General features: G+C 44.8%; 1 protein-coding gene across 1 annotated transcript; it reads right to left on the bottom strand.

The window, feature by feature from the left end:
* Positions 1-3,040: 3,040 nt before the first annotated feature.
* C1R (complement C1r) lies at positions 3,041-9,661 on the bottom strand. Its single transcript, XM_082066967.1, has 11 exons — positions 9,585-9,661; positions 8,558-8,786; positions 8,133-8,325; positions 7,815-7,958; positions 7,471-7,667; positions 6,832-6,979; positions 6,621-6,742; positions 5,968-6,046; positions 5,423-5,563; positions 4,425-4,499; positions 3,041-4,315 (listed from the first exon to the last, which is right to left on the bottom strand). Exons 1-11 carry the CDS (start codon positions 9,590-9,592, stop codon positions 3,495-3,497), a joined length of 2,157 nt encoding a protein of 718 aa, XP_081923093.1. The 5' UTR covers positions 9,593-9,661; the 3' UTR covers positions 3,041-3,494.
* Between the last annotated feature and the right edge of the window lie 4,235 nt (positions 9,662-13,896).

Below are 13,896 nucleotides of genomic sequence, written 5' to 3'. Positions count from 1 at the left end.
AACAACTACAAGCCATGGATGCAACACAAAGAGCACATTTATTTTTGTTACCTTGCTGACTGGGGGATCTTCAAAAATGTATTTAAGCTTCTGGGCAGAGGTCACACAAGTGGAGATGCAGGTGCTGCAGAATTCAACCACTGGTGAAGAACAACGAGCCTGCTTGTTTTGGCCTCTATAAAGGGATTCACTCAGGTGCAGTTTACCACACTGCTTTGATCTTTGCCTAAAGGAATTTCAAAGATGTCTGATAAGGTGCCCTTAAGACTTTTTTGACAGGCCTATTATCTAAACACAGAGGTTCTACTTGTCATTTATGTGTTTTTCTACACCCCAGCTGCAGTTGCTTGAGTGTATTTACAATTCTTCTCCACAACAAACTTCTGTTATTCCCACACACCTCTCTACCTAAGAGTCTTTCTGAAGTGCTTCTGAGATGATCCCATCTCATAGACCAACCATTACCAGCAATGATACTTTGGACTTCTGAATCAAGCTGAGCAGAAGAAACATTTTCAAAATCCTTTCATTCACCTGTCCTTAGGGCTTTATGTTTTCAAACTTTATTGTGTTAGTTGAGAAATAAAGTTGCTTGATTTAGGGAAGGTAGAGTTGTGGGAGAAGATTACCTGACATACATTAGGCTTGTCTTCTGCTCTAGAAAATCCTATATCCCTCACACGTATCCTTCCACTAAGATGGCCAGGGAGCTGGTGCAGATAGCATATGACCAAAGATGAAGGAAGCTGTGTTTGCTCAGCTTGAAAAGGAGGAAGCTAAGAGGGGAAGATAACTGCTGTATCGAGTTACCTAAATGAGGGCAAGAGAGTACACAGAGCTAGACCATTTAGAAAGGTGAACGGTGACAGGCCAAGAGACAATAGACACAAATTGTAGCAAGGGAATTTCCAGTTGGGCTTTTTTCCCAGGATGTGGGTCAGCACTGGAACAAGTGCCATAAAAGACTGGGGAATCTCTGTCCCTGGACATCTTTATAACTTGACCAGGCAAGGCCATGAAGCTTGGTAGTTAGTCCTGCTGTCAGCAGTGGGTTGGACTAGAGACCTCCTCTTCCAGGCTAAGTTTTTCTGAGAGTCTAGGAAATGGGTATGTCCAGCTCTTGAGAGATTTCATATAAATTCCTGCACTCAGCTCAAGCACTTTCAATTTTTTGTAACAAGCAAAATGTTGCTTTGTTGTTGGGCTGGTAGACAAGGATCTGGTACTACATTCCTGAGCAACTGTGAACCACAGGATGTTGAATGCTTTTCACTTTTATATCTGTATGTGCCAACTTTAGTATGAAGTTTTGTAGCCATTCCTTCTTGTTGCTAAGTGGACTCATCTCAGCTTTCACTTATTGGAGCACAAAAGAGTAGTGTCCATCCCTGGTAACTAGTCCAGGCTGCAATCTTAGCCTACATTCATCTTGTGCAAAGAGGTGACTATATACTGGCAAAGAAACAATAATGACAAAGTGGTGTCATTGTAGCAATATTTTATAACTTCACAATGTGTATTAGAATTCCATAAAGAATACAGTTGTGCTCAAACATCTGGGGTAGTCATGAGCAAAAGGTACTGGAAATCTTACAGACTGCTATGGCTGGCTATCAGAAAGCTGCTTCTTTGGTATGTGGTGATACTTCAGCAACAGTGATGGCTCAACAAAATACAATTTGGGGAAAATGAATCTATCTTAAGTTCTGAAAAAGTGACCTTCAAACTAAGGTAACACATTTTCCTTAGTTTCTATGACCACAAAGCCACTCAGGCAAGCAGTGTCACATGATTACTTACTAGCTTACTGATTTATTCCGATCTTTTGGGAAAAGGACAAGAAGACAAATGCTGTAATCAATTAAGGACAGCAGAGGAGAAGAGAAACAGAAATGTGGCTGAATGGTCCAGAAGTTGGAGACAGGAAAGATATTTATTTAGCTGGGACGACCATCTCTAGGAGGGTCACAGATTCCTATAGGGTTTGGGGGCAAATCATCTATTCTCCATGCCTCAGTCTCCCAAGGTTTCCTAGTGTCCTGCAAAGCAGGAGATTCTTTATGATGGTTTCTCAATTATGTTTCTCAGTTTTTACAAGGACTGAAGAGTTGGGTATTTTGTTGTTCTTATCACCTGTACTCACTGAGCATTCTAGAAATTCCCTGTTCTTCACCTGGAATATCACCCTGCTCAGTTGCATATGCCTCATTCTCTCTCCTCCCTCCCAGACCAGTGTTTATCCATTGCTCCTGTACAACTGGACATCATGGTTTTCCATGCTCTTATTGCCCCTTATGCTCCCCTCTTGCACATAAAAATGGGAAAAATCAACACAATTCTGAACCCTGGAGATCATGGATGAATTTATATCAGAAGTGCAATTTCACGGGGTATATAATCTCAAAAGTATATATGAGATACTGATACCTGAAAAGATCTGGAGCTGGATCTTACAGAGAACAGTGCAAGAAGGCAACTATGACCTTACCCCCAGAGTTCCCCTGTCAAGCTGTTGTAAACTTCAGTTCTCTCAGTGACTCACAAGAAAAAGCTAAGTTGTTCTGCAGTAAGGAAACTAGTCAAGAGACAACTCCAGAGAGTGGACAAGTGCACAACACAAGAGGGGTCATCTTCTCTCTGAATCAGTATAATTTTAGAGCTGCTGTCCTACAGTTGGAGTTTTACTTTGCATAGCATAAAAAACCTTGTCCTCAAATTCTGGTCAGTAAAGGTGCCTGGGCTCTTTTCTCCATGAGATTAGCTGCCATCTTTCCTGTCTTTTGAATGTGGCATCACACAGACAGCTTATTTTTGCCTTCCTTGAAGCCACCTGGAGTTTCAGACTCCTAATCTAATGGCAATTTTGTTACAGGTGAGCAACTGTCATAACCATTGCAGAACTGGAGACACTTTAGTGGCAAGTAAAGCAATGCCTATTTAAAGTCCAGAAGTTGCTCTCAGTGATGTGGAATATTAAGTAGTTGTTAAAAAAAAAAAAAAAAAAAAGGAGAGAAAAACATAACACACCAGTTTTCTCCAGCAATTATTTTAATATTAATAGAATCTCACTAATGCAAATGGGCATATGTACACTGTACTCAGCACAAAGTACCACATCCTTCAAGAAAGTCTGCTGCCCTGCACAATAGAGTACAAAAGTTGACTGCAGTAGTTTGATGATATTGTCAGCACTTCAAACAATAACATGTTTGCTGTCATGAGAATTTCTTATCTTATTAAAGCTTCATCCAGTAATAAGATTTGGAAGAGCTAGAACATTCACGAAGAAGTCCCACAAACTGCCAATGGTACAGCAGCTTTGGTAAGTTTTGATACTACCACCAAGAACTCATCAAACACTCTGGTGGCTTTCAGAAGTGCTCATGATGAAGGTTACATGGCATGTGTGTTTGGAAAGCTTTTCAGACACCATCAAAAGCTTTAGATAAGATTTGCTGTGTCTGGAAATTTATATGCTATCAGTGATTCTTCAGCTAGTAGGACAGCAACATTGAGCGGCTATCCTCCCTTACTATCCCTTTGATCCAGTCCACATAGTTGAGGATCTTGGTGTAGAAGCCATAACCTTCAGCACAGCCGATACCCCAAGAAACAATACCGGTAGCCACCCAGCGACCACTTTCTGAGTCTAACACTGTGAAGACACTCCCACTATCCCCCTGGCAGGTATCCCGTTTGACTGTGAGGAAGCCAGCACAGAACATGTTCTCGGAGAAAACTATAGGCATATCTCTCTTCTTACTGTCCAGCCAACTTTGACACTTCTCTCGAGCAACCGCTGGTAGGCTTACATACTTCAAATTATTTGAAATAAAGTTTTTTTCCACACCAAAGCCGCTCACATAGCCCATGTGCCCATCTGCATAGAAAGTATTGTTGCTAGTATCTGGCAGACAGATGGGCAGTACCATAGGGCCCAGGGTTACAGGATGTTTCAGCTCCAGCAGGGCTATGTCCCCATTGAAGTTGTGCTCATCATTAGGATTGTAGTCTGGATGGATAAAGATCCTATGTACAGGGTGGTTACCCATCTTGTGAAGCTCTTCTACCTTGGTGTGACCAAGGAAAATCTCAGCCTCCTCTGCTAGCTGGTCCAGGCTTACATTGTTCCTGGCTGTCTCTTTGGGTAATATGGTGTGGGCAGCGGTCAGGATCCAGCGGTCACCTAGGAGCGCACCACCCCCTCGTCCATGGATGTGAGTCAGAGCCTGCCAAGGGAAACTGCCTGTCCTTGCTGTCTTGCCACCCAAGATCCGCTGGACTTCAGTGACGGGACTGACCGGCTTCCCACACACTGTGGAGAAATGTAAGGAAGTCATGACCCTCTCCCTGCATGATGTCCTGGCTTTGTACTGACTCTAAGCATGAATCAGTAAACATCAGATGAAGAGTCTTTTACTGACCTGGCAAGCAGGCAGGAATTTTCACCTGGCCATCTCCATCCACCCAGGTTCCCTCAGGAGAGCAGGTGAATCTGTCTGTAGGATGAGAGGGAAGTAAATGAGACCCAGGCCTGCAGCCATGAGGTGCGAAAATTAGGATAGCACAGCACAGCACAGTACAGCACAGCATGGCACGGCACGGCACGGCACAGCACAGCACGGAATGGGATAGGATAGGATAGGATAGGATAGGATAGGATAGGATAGGATAGGATAGGATAGGATAGGATAGGAGTATTTTCCAGGGGTTCCTCTCTCCAAGGTGTCCCACATGCTGCACTCAACCCTTCCATCTCAAAGGCACCCTTTCCCAGGAAAAGCCACCTGCGGTACAGTCTGGAATGTCTCCCTCTGGATAGCATGTACATCTCCAAGCACCTCAGTTCCAAGGAGATCAGTAGAGCTCAGGCACTACTTCTGTAGAATCATAGGTGCAAAAAGAAGGCATGTGAATGGTTTTGAACTTTACCTTAATTTTTCTGACCTGCTGCATAAAAATCAGTTTTTCTGTATGTATGTTATTTAGCCCTTAGATGTCTCTGCTGCTGAACAATATTCCAAAGAGGTAAACAGTGTTACAGTGGAGTGGAATGTAAGTTTATTTATTTGCATCTGTAGCAACTCAGGCTGGTGTAGCAAAGTTTCATAATTTTGGTGATTCCTAGGCACCATGCCTCAAATTTCAGTGAAATAATGAAATCCACTACAGAAGAATACATCACAGATGAGAGAAGATGACCTTCTGCAAAAGTTAAGGAGAGTGTAGAGGAAGGATGTGATGGACTCTGGGAATGAAGCAGGGTGGGAATAGGCTGAGACAAGAAGCCTCAGGAGCTATGCTGCAGAGCCAAGGAAAGACTGGGGAGCCCCAAGCCTGGGGAGCAGAGACAGTTCTAACTGGAAATCTAAGCGGGCTTTTCACACACAGATTTCAGTGTCTGTGTGCGAGTAGGACTCACCACCACCTGTTCCAGTGACAATGTGATAATATGGTTCATTGCATTGGTACGTGATCACTGACTGGTAGCTGTTGTCTGCAGGTTTGTTAACATAGCTGAATGCCCCATTGGTCAGGTTTGTAGGGTTGCCACAGTTCACAACTACAAGAAAGAAAAAAACAGAATAATCACAAGATAGCCTTACTGCCTGCAGGTTTAGGCTCAACTTGGATTGTGGCCATGATGTCAAGGACCACTTAGTACAGTGGGCAGAGAGAGGTTGTTCTAAAATGGATCCCAGACTGGGATCTTTTGCTTTTAGATGTTACAACATTAACATTATAGGTGATGTTTTACGCGTTTTTGTAAGGGAGGAAAAACATTAAAGTTTTTGCAAGTGGAAAAATGTAACGAAAGTCAACTGCGGACCTCTGCACGTCCTTCCAGCCAGTATATCCATGAGTCTATGGCCACAGACAAACTGAGTTATAGAGTCTGAACTCATTATGTTCTTGGACGGGGAAAGCCACAGCAGGGGGCATCATCCCTGTTCTCAGATCACTCACTTTCACAGCGGGGCATGGATTGATGCCATGTGCCATCAGCCTGGCAAACAGCTGTGAAGGACAGCAGCTTTCGGTTGCCCTGCATGGGAAAGAAAACATCTTTGTTGGTTGTAGAGAGCTTTGCATTCCCTCCCCACATTAAAATATTATTCTATCTGCCCATCTTTCCACTTCTGTCCAATAGTTGCCCCCCTGCAGTCTGTTCCAGTTGCTGTCTTCTCCCTTGGCTGCCTTCCCTCTATCCTGCATTTGCCACAGGCTACAAATTCTTCATAGCAGGCCAAGGTATCAGCAGCCATCAACAATGAAAGTGTCACAAGTGCTACCCAGTCCTGGCAATAAGATGGCAAGGGAGGCAGGTAACATCTGCTGCTTCAAGTCTGAATTCATATCCTTCCAAAGAGATATTCTTGTTTACCAATGTTTCATGAGATCTTTGTCTCTCATCTTCTACCAGGGCTTTGTGAAATGGTAACTGCATGAGGAAGGAAACTAGGAAAGGATAAACCACTGGAAGAAAGCCAACAGAAGCAAGGAAGAAGCAGGAATTGCAAGAGGTTACCATGCATGAAACCCCAAAGGAAAGTTTTACTGAAAGATCAAAGACTTACACAAACTGAAGAGAAGCCTAAATATGACTGAAGGGATCTCACCTCCATCAGGTTATACCCAGTCTTGCAGCTGACAATGAAATAGTCCTGAAATTGATACACAGGTTGCGGGTCTCTGATGATGGTAAACTGATCTCGTGGGACAGGCTGCGGGCACCGCATTTCTTTCAGAGAATGGAATGGGACAAAGTGAATTGGTATTAACAAATGGTGTAGATGGGCTGTAACAGCCTCTGCGTAAGAAATATCTTACTCTTCGAGGTGTAGTGGATCTTCCAGCCACGGCTGAACCCTGACTCATCGGTGAGGAAGAGGATGTCCACCTCATTGCTGTTGGTTTCAATGCTGCCAGGTGACTCCTTGCCACAGAATTCACCAATCTCTCTCCCATGTGCTTGGATCTGATGGGGAAAACAGGTGTCACAGGGACAGAAACACACATGCATCTCTGCCCCAATATTCCTATTTCAATCCAGACCAAGCTTGCCACAGTGCCTATGATGGTGAACAGGGCTGGTTGTCTGACCCATTTTTGCTGATTTCTGCACTGACAGATCAGAACAAAGGGCTGACATACCACAAGCTCACCTCCTTTATCATGGGAATCAGAGCCATCAATCCCTTTAAATCCTGAGATTAAATCAAGGGTAGATAAAACTGAAAGAAGGATGATTTTTTTGGCTCCACTCAGGGGCTTGTGACCCAGAGCCTCTGACCTCAGGACAATGGTAAAGTGCATGCACTGAAGGAGGGACAAGGGAAGAGCTCAGTCCTTCGTACTGGGGCATTCTCCTTATACTGACCCCATATTTCTCATCCAAATACAGGTGTACCCAGAATTCCTGTCCAAGTCTGGCAGCAGGGTTGGAAGTAGTTTACTAATCTCCAGTACCTTAAGCTGATCATAAGGGCAGCGGACTTGCTGGTGATCATCAATCTCAAAGGGTTCCAAGAACTTCAGGGAGATAGACAGGCCCTTTTGCAGACGGATGCTGTAGTTACACTGGAGGTCTTCAGGATAGGGCTGGGGATACTCGGGGCTGCTTAGATACCCAGATGCCTCTGTGAACAACTCACTGCTGCACTCCACTGGTGTAGAGGGAGAACGTAGAGGTCACATTGTGGAGCTGTGACTTCTGCAGCCCAGTCAACTGCTCTCTAAGTCACTTCTCCCACCCTGTCTGGCTGAAGGGCTTCTTCCCTGGAATCCTCTGATCTTTCAAAATTTCAATTTACCTTTGCAGGAGTGGAGGTCACTCTGAAGCTGGTAGCCAGCCTGGCAAGAACAGAAGTAGCCACCCACATAGTTGTGGCAGACATGTTGGCACCGAGGCCTTTCATCTTCTTCAGCAGCATTGTTAGGGTCACATTCATCAAGATCTGAAGACATACAGGGAGGAGAGAAGGAAAGCATTAAACCTCTCTGCTGTACACTGAAAGTACATAGAGATCCATATGCTTGCTTACAGCTTCTCTTTATTTGTCTGACAAGGAGGAAAGCTGGTTGGAGCCACACAGGCTTCTGTCTGCATGGTGAGGGTATTGCCTACTCACCCACAGCTTGGTAATAGGCCAGGAAGCCCCTATACGGAATCACTGTGCCATTGTCTTCGTTGGAGAAATCAGAATGAAACGCCAAGTGCATTCTGTTCCCCTTAGATACAAACTTCTTTCTTCCTGGGTGATTGCCTGTGATTGACCCAAGCTGGCCACAGTATCGGCCCAAGTTCTTCTTGTCTGCTTTGATCTGTCAAGGTTAAGGGAAAATCACTGTAGCCTCGTAAGATTCAGCCTGCTCCATGTATCATTACCCAGCCATGAGCTTCTAGTACCTGCTCCACCCATTTCTATCTTTATCTCCTTCCCTTTCCTTTGTGGGAAGCATGAGAGGAGGTCTGTTGAATGAAGAGACATTGCATATGCTGGCCACTAGATTCCCACCTCCAGCCACCCCTTGGCCCAGGTATCTATACACATACCTTAACATAGTCATAGAAGCAGGACTCAGATGGCTCCAGGTCAAAATATCTGAAGGTCAGCTTTACCACATAGCCTTTTGGAACATGGATATCCCAGATGCTGATGTTATTGTTGGGATATGGCTTGGGATAGCCAGGAGATCTGATCTCCCCAAAAAGCTTTCTTGGCACTGGACTGGAACTGATCACTCCCCAAAAGAGGAAGGCCCACAGGAGAAAAGGAACGTGCCTGTGAACATGGCAAGTAAACTATGACATTTAACAAAATTAGGTCATCCAAAATCAGGGGGGACTTCACAAGCGACTTGTGAACTGTCTAATGGAATCCAAACACAGAAGACCTAGTTGCAGGTGTAGCTTCTGGCTTGGGTCACTCAGGAACAAGGACAGCTGAAACGAAGACATCAGCACTACCCAGGTTCCAGCAAGGCATTGTGACCCAGCCAAAGAGTTTCATCAAACCAGAAAGCAATTTGAAAAAACATGGGTGATTTTCCTGAGCAACATCTGCTTGTTCCCAGCAGTCATGGGGCTGAGTCCCTTAGAAACAGGGGAAGTTTGGTTCCCTTTGGGTCTGGGCCATCTGGCCATTTCTGTCTATTGCTAGTTTAGGACCTCTGCCCAGTTCCTTTGGTGAGGTTGTGGAGATCTCAAGCTCAATTTGCTGAGCAGCAATCCTGTAGTGCCTCCTGGGCAGCCCTCTACCCAGTCATGCCTCGATCCCTCTCCTCCAAAAGTTGCCCCTCCTGGTTTTTTTCTCATTCTGCAGATCACCCCTCTTCCCCTCTGGGGAACGAGACTGTCAGTGTTCCTCCAAAAGAAGCTCACTGCGGACATCTCATGAAAACATCAGCCAGGATGATCCTTCTTCCTCAACCCTACATGCTAGCAAAGCTTTATCAGAGGGACAGTAACCATGGGTGTAGCCCGTCTGCCCTCTTGTCCTTTGTTGGAAGCGCCTAACCCTCCCGTTTCCCTTCCCGCAAAGATGTGGCTGCGCATCCCCACCCCAGCCGCCCCCACTCACATTTCCATGCGCTCGCCCCCCGGCCCGTCCTCCCCGCTGCCCCGGCCGGAGCTCCGGAGCGGCGGCCAGCGAGTGAGCCCGGGGGCCGATCAGGTAGGTGGGGAGAGGCGGGGGAAGGGAAGAGAAGCCCGGCCCTGGCAGGGGACCAGGCTCCCGCGGCTCGGCGCTTGCTGCCCTCTGCTGCCCAGCTGCTGCCGAGCTGCTGGTTCCCCCCCAGCATGCGAACGCAGGCCGCCGGGAGCGCTTTTAGGGGCCGTCACAGCCCGGCCAGGCAGAGCCCAGTTCCTCCTTGTGGGCGAGAAGGCAGGATGAACGACTGCTTGAGACCCTTCCTAGGGTTTGATCTGCAATCCAGCAGCTGCTCTCAGTTTGTTCCCCCTCAAAGTTGTTCTCCTAGGAAGTCTCCCTGGCTCCTTCTGGGCAGCTTCCTGGTGTAGGAAGAAGATAATAAATTTTAGTCTTAACAAATTAAATTAATTTATTTAAATTAAGCTTAAATTAAGTTTAAATTAAACTTTAAAAAAACCCCTTGAACTGTCATAGGAGTCAGGTTTTGTCTGTTCTGGTTTGCTGAAGAGTACTTCAGGTTTTTTGAGACGGGAACTAGGAGCTTCTTCACGCAATGCAAGAAACCTCAGACATTTGAGTTAAATAGATATTAATAGAAATGAACTAATTAAGTAAAATTGATTAGAAATCAAAGCATTCTGCGAAGAAGCCCCTTTTCAAAAACCCTTCTTGCTGTTCTGCAAGCATGTTTAGGAGAAACAAGATAGATACATAAGGCTGTCATTATTTAATGTGGAAATGAGAAAAGATAGCAACTCAGAAACACTTTTCAGGCCTTTATCAACACAGTGCTCAAGACACGTATGGTGTGCCACCAACTTTATACAGTTTAAAATTCCTTGGCTTTAAGACTTTGGTGTAAGAGGTAAAACATCATTTTAGCGTTTTCTCTTAGAATCATCTGTCATTTCAGAGAAACTAGCAAGTTCCTTGCATCTAAATAATAGGAAATAATTCACAGCTACAAAAACATGTTGAATAAAGATGAAAACAGTGTTAAAATGAGTGAAGAAAGCTTCTTTGGTAAATTTAATGAAGTGCATTGAAGACTAGATAACCTGCTCATCAAACACCTTTGAATTTTTATCTGCAAAACATCACATGAACATCTAATTAGTGCCTCTATATTAACAACATATGGTCAAAGACATCGGAATTAAGATTTAGTGGGGCACATTACCCCAGTACTTCACATTGCCCAAACATCTCCTCTGTGTGGCGAACATACTCGGGCAGTAACACTGCTGTGCTGTGCCGTGCCGAAGCAGGTTCTGCTGGCTTACTGTCCCCCAGAAGAGAAGCTTTTACTCAGAAACCACATCTGGAAAGTAGCTGGCAAGCACTGGAAACTAATACTCACTGAGAGATCTGTTATGAACAGGTCATTGATGGGAAGTGTTCCCTGGCAAGGCACAGATAGACAGATGTGACTGAGAATCATTTATAAGATGATAATTTCAGTGTGTTCTTGACAAAGAATTTTATACCCAGGGAGCACTACTGGGAGTTCCCTGTGGCACTTTCAAGGCAAATCTCCCACGTCTTCATTTCCTCCCCCTGCTCCGATAACACCATCTTGGGTACTAGGAAAGTGCTTCAGCTGGTAAAGCAAGAGTGGTTAGTTGGTGATAAGCCTAACTGGAGCAGCCCACCTCTATAACATGTCCCATAGACCCACCTGATTTGAACAATACAGCTATGCCTTCAGTCCTCCTCCAGTGCTCCAACTGCTAGCATTGCCCTTCAGATGCTCTGTGCAAACCTTTTCTTTATGCTAGGCAGGAGACATTTTTTCCTCAGAAGGATGTCTGTGCCTTTCTTTGCTTAAGGGCAAAATACATGTAGGACCACAGAATGCCAAAACTAGCACCTGTTTGCTGCCTGCTGGGTTACAAGAGGACTGTACAATAAATCCAGACACTATCCGAGCAAAGTAGAGAAACTGTACATCTTCAGCATGGTCAAAGATGCCGACATCCTCTCATGGAGAGAGACTCCTACTTTGAATACAGTGTGTTGCAGCAGGTCATTGGAAAGAAACCTGCTCTACAGCCTCAGAAGCCAGGAGATCATCCTCTGATATGCAGACCCTGTCATCCACTGAGAAGGAGAAGCAGAAGATGAGTTGGATGCTTTATCCTCAGAGCTGAAGCAAGGAAGACAGAGAAATACCTATGTTGGGCATCCTACAGCTACACCACCTGCCCTACAGTACACCAGGGCCACAAGCCCAGGCTCACCTGTAACACTGAGCTGCCTTCCCAGAGCATTCCACCTTCAACTCCTTGGTTTGACTACCCATTGCAGCCTTTTGGACTTCACACAGCCAGACCTGTGCTATTCAGTGGCTTACCACTCTTTCAAACAAATCATGCCACTCCTGCAGCTCTGGCTGATACGGAGAAGATGACTGTATGGGAATAGCGGAAGAATGGCAAGGAGAACTGTAAATACGCTCAAGCAACTGCAGCTAGGGTGTAGGAAAACACATGAATCACAAGTAGAACCTCTGTGTTTAGATAACAGGCCTGTGAAAAGATTCATAAAGGCAGTTTATCATATATCCTTGAGATTCCTGCAGGCAAAGATCAAAGCAGTGTGGTAAATTGCGCCTGCGTGAATCCCTATATACAGACCAAAATGAGCAGGCTCGTTCATCTTTGACCACGGCTTAATTCTGCAGTGCCTGTGTCTCTGCTTTTGTCACCTCTGCCCAGGGACTCAGGTGCTGTTTCAGAGATCCCCATGTAGCGAGGTAACAAAAATAAATTTGCACTTTGCCAATTGCATTCGCGGCCTCTGGTTGTACTTGTGACCTGCCTGCACTGGACTCACACAATGACCTACACCAAAAGAAGGCTCAGGACTCTAACAGTGGGTCTTTCCCCTGGTATGAGATGGTGAGCAGCAGCAGGGTCTTGGCACCTTCTGAATCAAGGGGCAAAGCCAAGTGTAATACCCCAGAAGGGAGGTAGTTCTGCAGCACTGGCCGCTCAGCAAGGGGCAAGAACGAAGTCAGTGTCCTCCCAATATCACACCTTATTCCCTGCCACATGCTAGCATCCTCATCTCTCACAGGCTCATGTGTCAGTGATACGGTACTGTTGTGCAAAGTCACCATCTGACTTAGGCATTGCACCTGCAGCATGAATACAAATGAAAAAACAGTGAAATAGTGCTGATAGTTACTAACTGAAACCCTAGAATAGGTTGGAGTACTATCCCTTATGTTTATTATGACTGTAGACCACATGAGGTGGGTGATTCCTGCCTATGGTGCTGGCACAACTGGCTGGTTTCTGAATATAAGAGGCTGTCATGGATATATGATGGCTGGCAACCAATCAGATGCAATGCACTCAGTATATCACGTCATAGGCTTACATGACAATTACGGAGGTGGTTGGCATGCTCCTGAAAGAGTCTGGCTAACCACCTGAAGACAATAGCTATCTATCACCAAACCAGAATGTAGGCTCAGAAAAGGAAAATTTGTACCAGCTTTGGGAGCAGGGACTGAAACTAGTTAATTAGTTGTTGGTCAAACAGACTGGAAGATATCAGCCTGGACATTGTGAAGTGAGCTTGGTGTTGGGGATCAAAAGCAGCTCAGAGGACTCTCATTGTATGAAGGAGTAGGAAGAGGGAAACAGTTGGACCAACTTCAGCTGGCATCAGTCAAAGCTCGGCCTTTTGCAACCTCATGTTACAACAATAGTAATGTAGAGGCTCCTTGTGATAGAAGGAATGGTGGGTTGTGGAGGTCTGCATGGTCTGCATTGGGTTTGAATGTGTCCCACCCAGTGATACTTTTGTACTGTGGCTATTGACAAGGTGCTGCAGCCTGGGATGTCATCAGAGACAACCCTGAAGAGCCAGAGGTTGATATTATATAATATATAATATATAATATATAATATATAATATATAATATATAATATATAATATATAATATATAATATATAATATATAATATATAATATATAATATATAATATATAATATATAATATATAATATATAATATATAATATATAGAATAGAATATTATACAGCTGCAGCTCCCTGACCCCTTGCTTATCACATATTCTGAAAGAATGCTTTTTTTATGGTACTCACCTTTTAAGGTCCCTGAAAAGACGCTCTTCAGAAAATGCTACTTTTTTTAGATGAGCTGCTAGAATTTAAAAAAAAAAAAAAAAAAAAAAAAAAAAGGCATTTTCTCTGCTTGGAAAGGGCCTGTGT

The sequence above is a fragment of the Streptopelia decaocto genome (genome assembly GCF_964273445.1).
Source record: "Streptopelia decaocto genome assembly, chromosome: 1".
NCBI classification, from domain to species: domain Eukaryota; kingdom Metazoa; phylum Chordata; class Aves; order Columbiformes; family Columbidae; genus Streptopelia; species Streptopelia decaocto.
Note: the sequence above shows the minus strand (reverse complement) of the source record. Positions and strands in the feature narration are given on the sequence as shown.